Raw genomic sequence first — 13,293 nt, 5'->3', positions numbered from 1 at the left:
TCATGATCCCAGGGTCCTGGGATAGAGCCCCAAGTCCAGCTCTCTGCTCAGCAGGGAGTCTGCTTCTCCCTCTCCCTGTGTGCTCATGATCTCTCTCTCTCTAAAATAAATAAATCTTTAAAAAGGGGAGGGGCACAAAATTGTACATCTTGTTTGACAACCACATAATTACTCTTATAAAAATTACATATATATACGCAAATCTATCTCAACACTAAACATCAACATAGTTGTCCCTGGATTATAGGATTATGAATTTTTTCCTAGTTTTTTTTAATTCTTTATGTTTTCCAAATTTTCAACTATGAGCAGGTACTCTTTCAAGAACCAGAACATAAAAGTAAAAACTGGAAAGAAATAAAATAAAATATGGTTATCTTTAGGTAGGATCAACCTTTATTTTTGTACTTTTCTGAATTTTCGTTTTTTTTTTGTTTTGTTTTGTTTTTTTAAAGATTTTATTTATTTATTCATGAGAGACAGAGAGAGAGAGAGGCAGACACAGGTAGAGGGAGAAGCAGGCTCCATGCAGGGAGCCCAACGTGGGACTCGATCCCAGGTCTCCAGGATCAGGCCCTGGGCCAAAGGCGGCGCTAAACCGCTGAGCCACCCGGGCTGCCCACTTTTCTGAATTTTCTAAACTCATTTCTGATGATATATATATATATATATATATATTTATTTTCTAAGATTTTTATTTTTAAGTCATCTCTATATCCAATGTGGGCTCAAACTTACAGCCCCAATATCAAGAGTCACATGCCCCACAGACTGAGCCAGCCAGGCAACCCTGACAAATGGTAAACTTCTAATTACAGTTTCAATTATTAGGGGGAGAGAAAAACCATGTAGTTGATTGGTACAGAAAATAGAGGGAAAAGGTGGCTTAGACTGAAGTTGTGAGCTTACTTGAGGACACGAAGATAACTTCCCAGGGACATCATCAAATATGCCTTAAAGATTTTTCTGAGGCAAGACAGATATCAGAAGGAAGCCTTGATTAAATGGCTTCAGGTAATCTGGTGCCACAGTTATGCTAAAGGGGAACACCAATGCCAATGCTGAATGCTTTGCCATTTAGTGACAATGCTGGCTTTAAATATGTTCCGTTTTGTCTCCTAAGAATGCCCAAGTTTCTGGGACACCTTCAGGCAAACCAGGCCATTCTAGACTTCTGAGATCACTGTTTCTAGCTCTTGGGCCTTCTATCAACCTATTGCTAGACCCCTGACCCAGTTGTCCCAGTCTCCAGAAAATCACGTAAGCCTTTAACAGAGAGACAGGAATGGTGGTAGAAGTGCATTTGTGGGTGCCGGAAGGAGGAAAAAAAGAAGTTTATGTTTTTTTCTCCTTTAGAGCACAAAAAACCTGTATACTCAAAACCAGTGACAGACATGTGACAAACATTTGCCACTGTTCTATTTGTATCAGGATTGAACTAAAACTTGTATTTCACAAGGCCAGAACATGTTATTATATTAAGGCTTCACAAAAAATATCAAGTTTTTGCCAGACTCTTTTTGTCCAATTTATTTATTTATTTAAGTAATCTCCACACACACCGTGGGGCTTGAAATCACGACCCTGATATCAAGAGTCATATGCTCTTCCGCTGAGCCAACCAGGTGCCCCTGCCAGACTATTTTTAAGCCTCAATTAAAAATAGAATGATTCATAATTATGTTTCTAAAGCTCAATCCCATTTATATCCAAATATTTATGTGAAAAAATCATAAAGGATATATACCAAATATATATATCATAAAAATCATAAAGGATATATACCAAATATATATATTTCACACTGGTGAAATAGCAAGTAATTTTTATTTATTTACCTTTTGGTTTTTTTCTTATCTATTTTGTAGTAAGCATGTAATTTTTTTTTAAAGATTTACTTATTTATTTAAAAGAGAAACAAAGAGACAGAGAGAGACCATGTGGGAGGGGATGAGGGGGTGGAGGGGGAGGGGCAAAGGGAGAGAGAGGGAGAATTTGAAGCAGACTCCCCAGTGAGTGCAGAGCCCGATGCAGAAGTGGACCCCAGGACCCCAAGATCACAACCCCAGCTGAAATCAAAAGTTGGTTGCCCAACTGACAGTCACCAGGCACCCTGAGCCTGTAATTTTTTATATTTAATTTTTCTTTTTGGAAGGAGGAGGATAATCACTTTGGTGAAAATCAATGCTTCTACATTTTATACTTTTAAGTAGAAGTACACATACACTTTTTCTAGAATTCTTCACCTTGAATTTTACTGTCATACTCTCTTAAATGATCTCCTTCTAGGTAAATTACATTAGATATTAACAGTCAAATTCAACTGGTTCAACCTAGATCCAAACCATAAATGAAGTTAGAGCAAATTAAAGACAAACCCAAACTTGACTGCCACCACTTATCTAAAAAATGACTTATTTTTTGAGTAAAGGACCTTTAGCAAGAGATTCTTTAACAGTACTAGGTTGATTCTCTTGCATCTATAAAGTACCAAATAGGGGATCCCTGGGTGGCGCAGCGGTTTGGCTCCTGCCTTTGGCCCAGGGCACGATCCTGGAGACCCGGGATCGAGTCCCACGTCGGGCTCCCGGTGCATGGAGCCTGCTTCTCCCTCTGCCTGTGTCTCTGCCTCTCTCTCTCTCTGTCTCTCTCTGTGACTATCATAAATAAATAAAAATAAAAAAAAAATAAAAATAAATAAAGTACCAAATAGTCGCATCAAGAGGTGTTTCACATTGGGATTCAGAAGTCTGTAACAATGCTATGATGTAACAAAATAAATTACATCTGTTCTGTTAAAGAACTTGAGCTTTTTTTTTTTTTTTTAAGATTTTATTTATTCATGAGAGATACAGAGAGAGAGAGAGAGAGAGAGGGGCAGAGACACAGGCAGAGGGAGAAGCAGGCTCCATGCAGGGAGCCCAACGTGGGACTCAATCCCGGGTCTCCAGGATCACACCGTGGGCTGAAGGCGGTGCTAAACTGTTGAGCCACCCAGGCTGCCCAAAGAAGTTCAGCTTTAAGAACAACTCAACTCTTTACAATATCTCAGCTCTAGATATTTCTAGGTTGGAAAGGATAGGCAATGGATCCAGAGAGTGGGGTTTTGCAACTGCAATTCTACACAATGGCAAGTTATGAAACCTGATTCTCAATTTCTTCATCTGTAAAATAAAGACAATAAAAATCACCTTATGGGCACCTGGGTAGCTCAGTGGTTGAGTGTCTGTCTTTGGCTCAGGTCATAATCCCAGGGTCCTGGGATCAAGTCTAGCATCAGGCTCCTTGTGGGGAGCCTGCTTCTCCCTCTACGTCTCTGCCTCACTCTATGTCTCTCATGAATAAATAAAATCTTAAAAAAAATTAAAAAAAATCACCTTGTGATAGTGCTCCAAGTGGAGATGATGTATGTTTATTAACTATTGTAGGTATCCAATACATATTATGATATAACTGGTTTGCTTGTAAGATAGATATTAGTTCTTCCTTTTAATGCTAATACTATAGAGAGACTCTACTGTACTTAATATAAAAATGAATATCTAAAAATAACTATTTGCCTGTGGGTGCCCCGATCAGTTGAGCTCTGCCTTCAGCTGGGGTCAGGATCCCAGGGTTCTGGGATCAAACCCCGTGTCAGGCTCTCTGTTCAGTGAGGAGTCTACTTCTCCCTCTCCCTCTGCTCCTCCTCCTGCTCATGATCGTGCTGATAAATAAATAAAATCTTTAAAATAAAATAAAAAAATAACTATTTGCCTATGTGTGTACAGGTTGGTTGAATCCTGGAAGCAAGGAAGTTGGTTTTCCAACCTTCCTTCCCTGCCTAGTACTTTTTGAGTCTACTTCATGTTGCTTCTAATGGCCACTACTATGATCCATCCTCAAAGTAAGACAGTCAGGCCTACTTATAAGTCATGGCCTTATAAGATTCTCATTTCCATGTATTCATTCCTTCCTTCCATTTCTTTCAGGGCCAATCAATGGATAAAGTAGATAGATGGGACAGATGCTGGTTCATTTTATTGATTTTGAAATTGGCAACAGAGAGGCAGACATAAGCGACTAGGAAGAACAATATTATTTAATTAAATACTAAGTCAAGCTGAATTTTGCACCTCCAAGCATAAAGCCAAAAGAAATCTGCATTCTGTATTAATAATCCTTAGTTAATTTGTCTTTTTCTTTCAGAAAAAGTTTTTTTTTGGACGCCTGGCTGGCTTGGTCAAAGGAACATGAGACTCTTGATCTCGGGGTCATGAGTTTGAGCCCCACGATGGGTGTAGAGATTACTTCAATAAATAAAAGTAAAAAAAAAAAAAAAGATTTTGTTGAAAAGTCTCCCCTCAAACTGTCCCGCCCCTTTTCCACAGTGAGGTGACAACCCTCTATTTAACATCTGTGACTGAGGTTTCCAATATCATTTGAGGGAAGATCTTAATCACAAAGTGACAGTTCAACCCAGTAACCTACAACCATAAAGCAGGCACCTGGCAGGCAGTTTTTGAATACAACAGCAAATCATTTTAAACAAACTTGATCCAATGATCAAAAGAACATGAAGGAGTTATGATTAGCTATGAAGAGAGATCCACTTCTACAGGCCACCAGGATAGGGAGGGAAGCACTGCAGAGATCCTGTACATAGCCCCCTTGGTGCTTGTACAGTCCTTACCTGACAGTCAAAGTCCTGGAAGTTTCGTGTACCAGTCTGTCAACAGAAGGCAGAAAACACAGTCAGTTTCCCCATGTGGCTTCCCCAAACGTGCAGCAAATTCAGTTCACAGTGCAAGCAGTGCACGTGCAGCTCTTGGTTGTAATAAAACTAAAATGTCTCATCAAAAGACTTCAGAGGCAGGGTGGGCTCCTAACATATGGTAGTTACTAAAAGATAAGATTACACTTTGACAGGCTTCATGTGAAGGTAAAGGAAAGGAGACCAGTTACCCAGTAAAGTTTATAACTTCCTGCTTCCCTACCTAAAGAGAGCATTGAGAACTTGTGGGAATAGGGTAAAACATGGATCAGAGTCTTAGAATAACCACAAAGGAAGTAGCTGGAAAAAACAGGGTTGAAGTTCAACCCTGAGAGGAGCAAAGGAGGGCAGGAGCTAGAGAGCCCAGAACCAGGAATTAAAGAAAGGATCAAGAAGAGAACAAAGATCTAAATGGATCAGGAATGGAAGACTTGTAAATTTAACAAGGGAAAAAAGCAACGTCACTGTGGGAGATAGACAAAACCAAATACACTGGCGTATCTCTTGCATCCTATGAAATTGCTGATAGGACAAAGGACAAGTCATTGAGTCATTTAAAAAGTAGAACATAGGCAAAAGATCCAAGAATTCACCAACCTTCTTAAAATAGATTATATCATAGTAATGTTTGACTGAAAAAAAGAAAATCAATGGCAATGACTCAGAGGCATTTTTGTAGCATTTCAGATGCCAGAGTTGCAAAAATTATAATCTAAGAGTATATATAAAGGATAATGAACGATGTGTTTTAGAAGGAAAAAAAACCTTCTGACTTGATCTTTCATAAAACAAAAGTCTCTCCCCTTGGAAAAAAACCTTTCATTGTTTAGAAACTGTGTTATAACATTCTGTATGCAGTATCTTCCAGGAGAACTACTACTAAGCACCTTCCCAAAAGTCGCCCCTCCAGACAGGATCTAGATACCTGATCCCAAAGGAACATGAAAGCAGTTCCATAGCCCTTCAAGAAGATCCTCCTAGAAATAGTTCTGTATCGGGACACCTGATTGGTGTAATCGGTTGGGTGGCTGACTCTTGGTTTTGGGTCAGGTCATGATCTTAGGGTTGTGAGATTGAGCCCTGTGTTGGGCTCTGGGCTCAGTGTGGAGTCCACTGTAAGACTCTCTCCCTCTCCTTCTGCCCCTCCCCACCCCCCGGGATAAATAAATAAATTCTAAAAAAAAAAAAAAAAAGGAAAGAAAGAAAGAAGGAAGGAAACAGTTTTGTATCCACCATCTACACTGCAGCCAGTACAGAACAGAGAGGTTAAGAACATAGCCCAGGGTGTAAAACACACACACACACACACACACACACACACACACACACACACACACACACCCTAAGATACAAACTGTTCTCTCCATAAGAGTAACCTGCAGAACCAGCTGAGATGATCTAGAGTGGCACTATCTACTATGGTACCCAAAAGCCACATGTGTCAATTAAAATTTATTTAAAAAGAAACCCAGTTTCTCAGTCATATTACTCACATTCAAGTGCTCAATAGACACACCTGGCTAGTAACTACTGTATTATTGGACAATGCAGATACAGAACATTTCCATTATGGAAGAAACTTCTACTGGACAGCACTGATCTAGAAACAGAAAGATTCTGAAAGAATAAGCTATGGATGAGCATACCGTCGTTTCTCTAAAAATGGCAGTAAAGTCACAACAGATTAGCAATCATAGAGGAGATGGTACTGAGAACAGGAAAGAGAGTGGTAGAGACAGTTAGCCTGAAGTATTATTCCTGGCATGAAACCAGGTTCACAAAATAAAGTATGATGCAGTCACAGCATGGAAAGACAACTAAGACACCACACAGATAGGACTGGGTAGCACATCTCCAAAGAATGCTGCCACTGGCAAAAGGATCATAGTGTCCCATGGCTCCTACTAGCCCCACAAAGTACCTGAGAGCTCTTTTAGGAAAGTCACTGCCTAATTTCTAGTTAGAAGTTTAAGTTCTAGTAAGACTGTGAGAAGCAAAGGGAAGGGCCCTCTCATGGTCTAGGGTAGATGGTTTCAGTAGGATATGGTCATTAAATGAAAATAAATTAGGATACAAATAGTCTTTACACTTTGACCTCAACTACACACCAAAAAAGACCAGCAGAAAAATACCAAAACATGAATGACAGCAGTTGTTAACAGAGATGATGATTATAATTTTTCTTTATACTTCTCTATAATGAGCAAGTACCTCCCTTTTTGTACCTAGAAAACTAGAAAAAAGCATTGGTATAGTACAAAAAATATGTTTGTAACTTGGTATTTTGTAATATAAGATTTAAAGATTCACTTAATCTTTTGAGGTATAACATACAATGATGTAAAAACAGATATTAGGGCTTCAATCTTACAGGGCTCCTGGAGGCTCCTTCAGAGATTATATAGAAAGATTAGAAAAAAATTTCTCTAGACTGAAACTAAAATCTTGCTCACAGAATACAGAGACACAAATCCTGATAAGCTATTCGGGAAGTATACGTAGAAGCAAACCAAGGGGGAGTATTTCCTGGTGTAGCCTCAGCCAAATGTAGAAGGTAAGTGAAGCAGCTCAAGAAGGTAAATTAAAAAGTCATTCTCTCAAATACAAGCCTGAAAATAAGCAAGAAGCAACCAAGAATAGACCAATGAATGAAGAGAAGTATGAAAAGAAGGGGGTGGGGGAATTTAAAATATAAGTAATTGCTAGGGAAAAGAGAAATGCAGTTTACCAACATGAGATCTAGTCAAGAGGCATATATAGTTTCAAAAGACAGAAAACAACAGATATAAAGAAAGGCAAGAGGGATGCCTGGGTGGCTCAGCAGTTTAGTGCCTGCCTTCGGCCCAAAGCATGATCCTGGAGTCCCTGGGATCGAGTCCCATATCGGGCTCCCTGCACGGAGCCTGCTTCTCGCTCTGCCTGTGTCTCTGCCTCTCTCTGTGTCTCTCATGAATAAATAAATAAAATCTTTAAAAAAGGAAAATGCCATCTATATTATTATCTTTAAAAAATACTAATTAAAAAACTGACACTTCTAAAATTTAGTGTCAGTTTAGTGTCATAAATTTATAAAGAGGTCAGATACTTGCATAAAACTATCAACAATTAGATAATAATCTGCAGACTGTGAAAAGGTACAATTTCAACTCTAAAGTAACCTCTCTGAAATAACATACTATCAGGCTAACGACATGCGTCATTGACCCCCTGCACTAAAAGCTCCTTAGGCATCCTGTGGCTAAGGCTTCTTCCACCACCTTCTGCTGATCCCATAACTGCCTGCCAGTGTTCTGTCACAGAACCATCATTACTTGCTTGGGAAGTCACTTCCTGCTCCAGTCCTATCTAGGCCATTTTTGACATGTGACAATTCTTAGCACATAAAGGGACACCCACCCTCCAGTGCATAGTAGATATAGCACTTGACACATAATATTCTTTAGTGAAAATGTCAGTAACTCTTTTTAAAAAAAAAAATTTTTTTTTAAAAAACCTGGCACGAACCCCTTTGGCTGTCTCTATTGTCCCAAAAGTTAGAAAAATGCTCACCCACAGCTTCTCCTTTCTCTCTCCTCTGCTTACATTTCCAGTCACCAGTAGAGACAGAAAACTTTAAACTACAAAAGGGTTTATCTCACTTTCTACTTTAACAACCAAAAAGAGGTAAATAACTTGTTTCTATTCTTCCCGTTACTACCCTCCTCCATATTTCTTTAATTCTACAGAAGCCAAAGGTGGCCTTCTACTTATTTTCTCAAGACTGCCCTTTGGCTTTCACTAGGCTTAGTATTTTTCATACCACACCAAATCCTTTTTTTCTGGTCTCCTAATTACAAAAAGGAAGGTACATGCTCATTGTAGAGAAGTATAAAGAAAATTATAATCATTCATCATCTCTCTATTGACAAATAGCTGCTATCAATAATGTTTTTTGTATTTTTCTGCTAGTCTTTTCTGGCACATATTTTAATGTAGTTGAGCTCAGGGAAAAGAATCACAAATTGGTCAATTCTCCTGCTTGTTACAAGATCTGTTGGTTGAGGAGGTTGAAATGACCAGCTGCAAGAGGCAGCAGATAAAGAGCCCTCAACCCCTGATCTGGGATGAAGTCAATAGATATGGGTTCTAATCTTGGCTTCATCACCTTACTAGACACTAATTTTGGACAAGTCATATAACTTCTCTGAGCCTTATCTGGAAAATGGAGTAAAAAATACCTTTAACTACTTATTTCACAGGAGGTTGGGAGACTTAAGGAAGATATTTGTGAAAATGCACTAAAAATAGTTAAAAGAAAAAAAATAAAAATAGTTAAAAGCTATTTTTAAAAAAATCAGTTCATATGCCTGAAAATTTCTGCCCCCCAAAACAAAGATAAGTGCTGGCAGTTGCTTCTTTTCATCATTGGAGCCAAAACAAGCATGGCAAAATTACCCACTTCTTCACAAATCTGAGCCACAGACAAAATTACAAGCACACTAAAATTAAATGGGAAAAGTACCAACAAATGACAAGAGATGAGTTAACATAAGCCTCAGTTAAAGCTATTTTGAGAATGCTTCCTTATAGTTATCTCAGGACAAATCTCTCCATAACAGGTTGGGTCTAGACGTCCTCTGGCTCCCCTGAAGCCTGGAAGAGTACAGCAGTATCTTCTGGCTAACAGTGTATCTGTGAGAATGGACAAAAAGATGAAGCGAACTGGTATGTCACTAGACTTTTCCATAAAGAGACAGAGCAAGTCACTGAGGTGATGGGGTCAGCATAGCGGAAAAGCCTCAGGTTTTAAAACAGGATAGACCTGGGCTTCAGTCCTGACTCTGCCACACATTGACTAGGCAAGTCGTTTTTCAGTTAGATTTTCATCTTCTAAGTGAGGTATAATACTATGACTTCAAAGGCATACATTTTTGGGATGCCTGGGTGGGTCAGCAGTTGGGCACCTCCCTTTGTGGTCCTGGAGTCCCGGGATCAGGTCCCACATCAGGCTCCCTGCATGGAGCCTGCTTCTCCTTCTGCCTGTGTCTCTGCCTCTCTCTCTGTGTCTCTCTCATGAATTAAAAAAAAAAAAAAAGGATACATTTTTGATTAAGAGAGAGAAAGTAGGTAAAACACCTGGCATATAAGAGGTGCTTATTAAATAATAGCAGAATAGGCCACAGAAACTCCCGCCAAACAAAAAAACTTCAAGACTTCTACTCCTATTCTGGAGGCCTAACCCCAATAGTAATAGTTCTCAACTGGGAAGACTCTGCCCCCAGGGGACACTTGATAATGTCTGAGACACTTTTTGGTTGTCACAACTAAGAGATGCTGGCACCTACTGGATGGAGAAAAAGGATGCTGCTAAACATCCTACAACATGCACGATGGTCCCCCACAAGAATCATCTAGTCCAAAACATTAACAGTGCCAAGACTGAAAAATTCTGCCCCAGAGCAAGCATTCTTTGGTACTCAATCTGAGTAAGCTACTTCACTTTTTTCATCCGTAGTCTTCTCACCAGCAGTATGGGAACAAACTGATCTGGGCTCCCTGTACCACTGGCCTATGGGGATCAAATAAAACAACTGATGAAGGGCATTACCATCATACCTTTCACAATGTATGCAGAAGCACACACTTGCTGGGTAAAGATAGAAGCCCTCATGTACTGGGGCAGGGGGACTATAGGGAGTGGAACTCTATGTTTGGGAATGCCACCATCCAAAGAGGGCCTCTTGCCAAACTTCTTCTATAAAGCTGGGCTGGAGCATGGGAGCTCTCATGAATAGTGAGGGATAGGAACATGTCTCAGGGAGAGAGAGGGAGCGTGGGAAGTGGACAGAAACAGCACAGGCACATCAAAAAGGAACTAACAGATGTTAGGAAATGAGACATTGACTGCTTGGTATCTTAGACTGCTTGGGATGCTTGAGGGGCTTAAACAAGAGAAATTTATTTTCTCATTTCTGGAGGCTGCATGTCCAAGATCAAGATTCTAGCAGGGTTTGGTTTCTGGGGAGAGCTCTCTTCCTGGCTTTCAGATGATTACCACCTTGCTGTGTCCTCACATGGAGGGGCGGGCAGTGTGTGTGAGAGAGATCTCTCTTCCTCTTACAAGGCCACCAATTCCAATGGATTCAAATCCCAATTCCATGGTTAAATGACCTCATTTAACCTTAATCACCTCCTAAGGGCCCTATGTCCAATACAGTAACATAGGGGGTGAGGGCTTCAATAAATGAGTTTAAAGAGAGGGGATGTGCACAATTCCATATATAACACTTTGACACACTTGGGACACAGCCAAGGTATCACTGTGGCCTCAAGAAAGGGGAACTACCCAGTAGTTAATTCACTGCTTTTGTATGGTCCCATTCATTCATCTTTCATTTTCCAGGTGTCTTTTTTATGAGATATGTGGTCGATTAACTCCTGCAGTTCTTTAACATGCCTACTCAGGGATCCTGTGAATTTCCAGGGTCCAGAAAAGATCCTCCTCCTATTTGTCCCCTAGTCCTCAAACATCAGGGCATAGGTTTCCAACAATGACTAATCAGAGTCACTTTAGGCATCAGTCAACTTTGGGATTTTTTTTAAAAAGCTCAACCATATCCCAGACCAACTCAGTCAGAATCTTGGAGAATATCTACCAAAAAATAAAAATAAAATCACTGGTGATTTTTAAATCTCCCCAAATAATTCCTATGAGCAGCCAGAGTTGAAGACCACTGATCACAGAAAGGCATGGGTGTGTCCTGTCCTTCTCCCCTTGCATTCCAATTTAGTTGGTCTACAGTGGGACCCAATAGTCTGTATTTTTAAGCAATTCCCCAGCTGATTCTGACGATCAGCCAGGTTTAAGATAGATTTCTACCTTCCTGAAGCTAAATTGCCTACTCTCACCTGTAACTATTCATTTCTGTGGCTATACATAAGCTCTACAGATGCAGATTTTATTTCCTTCCTTCTTCATGGCATGTCATTTTGGGGACAACCCTTCACACGCACCAAAAGACATTTAAGAAGGGGAGGGTTTTTCTGAAGACATGAGGAAAAGACCAGAAGAAACCAAATGAGGGCTAAAAAAAAAAGTGTGTGCAGCCCGATGAGGGAGAATGCAAAAACTAGTGAAAGATTAAAAAAAAAAAAAAAGGGCAGGAATGCAGGTAAAGAGATGAGGTCGCAGGAATGAAAATGGAACTGGTGGCATTCAATAGCAAATTAATAAACACACATTAAGTGAACAACCCCAGAAGGGCAACAGCATCTTCTGGTATAGCACCCCCATCCCAACCTCATCCATCTTTACTCTTGCTTTTTATCAATACTTTCCCCAGGAAGAATGCCATGGGCTCATTCACACCAAGCTACAAGAGTATTTTAATATAGGAGGAATGACAATAAACCAAAAGCACAGGGTAGAAAAGAGGGAATATCAGGCACATTTACTCAATAGGGAGGGAGAGGGTTGAAAGGATAAGCCTTTCTTAGCTTTTTGGTAACTCCTATCATTACACCACTCTCTACTCCCTGAATCCTGGTGGCTGTAAACTATGCTGCTCACTGTTCTCTAACACTAACATAAAAATGAGATGTATTATGGATATCCACATATCCCAATGAAAATCTCAAAGTTGTCAGAAAGGTCACATCACAGATTTGACAAACTTTAGGGAAAGTATTACAGCCTATGTACATCACCAGCCATGGACGTTCATTTTTCTTTATAGAAACTGAAAGTCAAGACACTTGGATTCTAAGTCAAACCTAACTCTCATACTTTCTGCCTAACTCTGTCATACTATTTTTTCCCCTTAATGTCTCTATCAGTAAAACAGGAAAACCTCAAGGATCACTTGATTGAATTTGGCCCATCAAAAAACAAGTAGGAAGAAAGAAAAAGGGAAGGACAGACATCAAAAAGAATGTTAAGAAATATATTTTTAGGGACACTTGGGTGGCTCAGCAGTTGAGTGTCTGCGTTTGGCTCAGGGTGTGATCCTGGGGTCCCGGGGTTGAGTCTCACATCGGGGCTCCCTGCATGGAGCCTACTTCTCTCTCTGCCTGTGTCTCTGCCTCTCTCTCTGTGTCTCTCCCAACCTCATCCATCTTTATTTATAAATAAATAAATTCTTTAAAATATATATATATATAATTAAAAGTATTTCTTCCAAAAAAAAGTATTTCTTCCATAGAAAGTGAAGTTGAACGCTTTGAATTAGTTACTATTCAGAAAATATAGAAAATGAACTAATCATAGAAGACATAAATATTTTAGTGAAACAGTGTAGTTTTTACCTTATCATTTAGAAGTGGTTTAATCTCTGTGAGTTGAACATCCTGGAGTTCATCCATGAGGATAGATGAGAGTAGAAGATTCTCGAGAATAAATCAGTAACTCTGAAACAGAAGTGAAGGAAGAAAAGAAAAGAGGCTTAAATTAGAAGTTGAAAATATAATAGTCACACTATGTCCATTCATTCAAATACTTAGTGTCATGCACTGCTCAGGATGCTGAAGATACAGGACACCAAACAGTAAGGGCAGACAGACTT

The 13,293-nt window shown here is 39.7% G+C and overlaps 1 protein-coding gene across 3 annotated transcripts in view; it reads right to left on the bottom strand.

Moving 5' to 3' along the window:
• Positions 1-13,293, bottom strand: part of NDRG3 (NDRG family member 3) — a 78,581-nt gene that overhangs the window by 46,809 nt on the left and 18,479 nt on the right. For all 3 annotated transcript variants that reach the window (XM_055307105.1, XM_055307114.1, XM_055307120.1), the window contains exons 2-3: positions 13,037-13,138; positions 4,673-4,708 (exon numbers count right to left, since the gene is read on the bottom strand). In XM_055307105.1, the coding sequence (XP_055163080.1) occupies positions 4,673-4,708; positions 13,037-13,093 (93 nt within the window). In that variant the 5' untranslated portion in view covers positions 13,094-13,138. The remainder of the gene's footprint in view (positions 1-4,672; positions 4,709-13,036; positions 13,139-13,293) is intronic.

Source organism: Nyctereutes procyonoides, unplaced genomic scaffold, assembly GCF_905146905.1.
Source record: "Nyctereutes procyonoides isolate TBG_1078 unplaced genomic scaffold, NYPRO_anot_genome, whole genome shotgun sequence".
NCBI lineage: Eukaryota > Metazoa > Chordata > Mammalia > Carnivora > Canidae > Nyctereutes > Nyctereutes procyonoides.
Note: the sequence above shows the minus strand (reverse complement) of the source record. Positions and strands in the feature narration are given on the sequence as shown.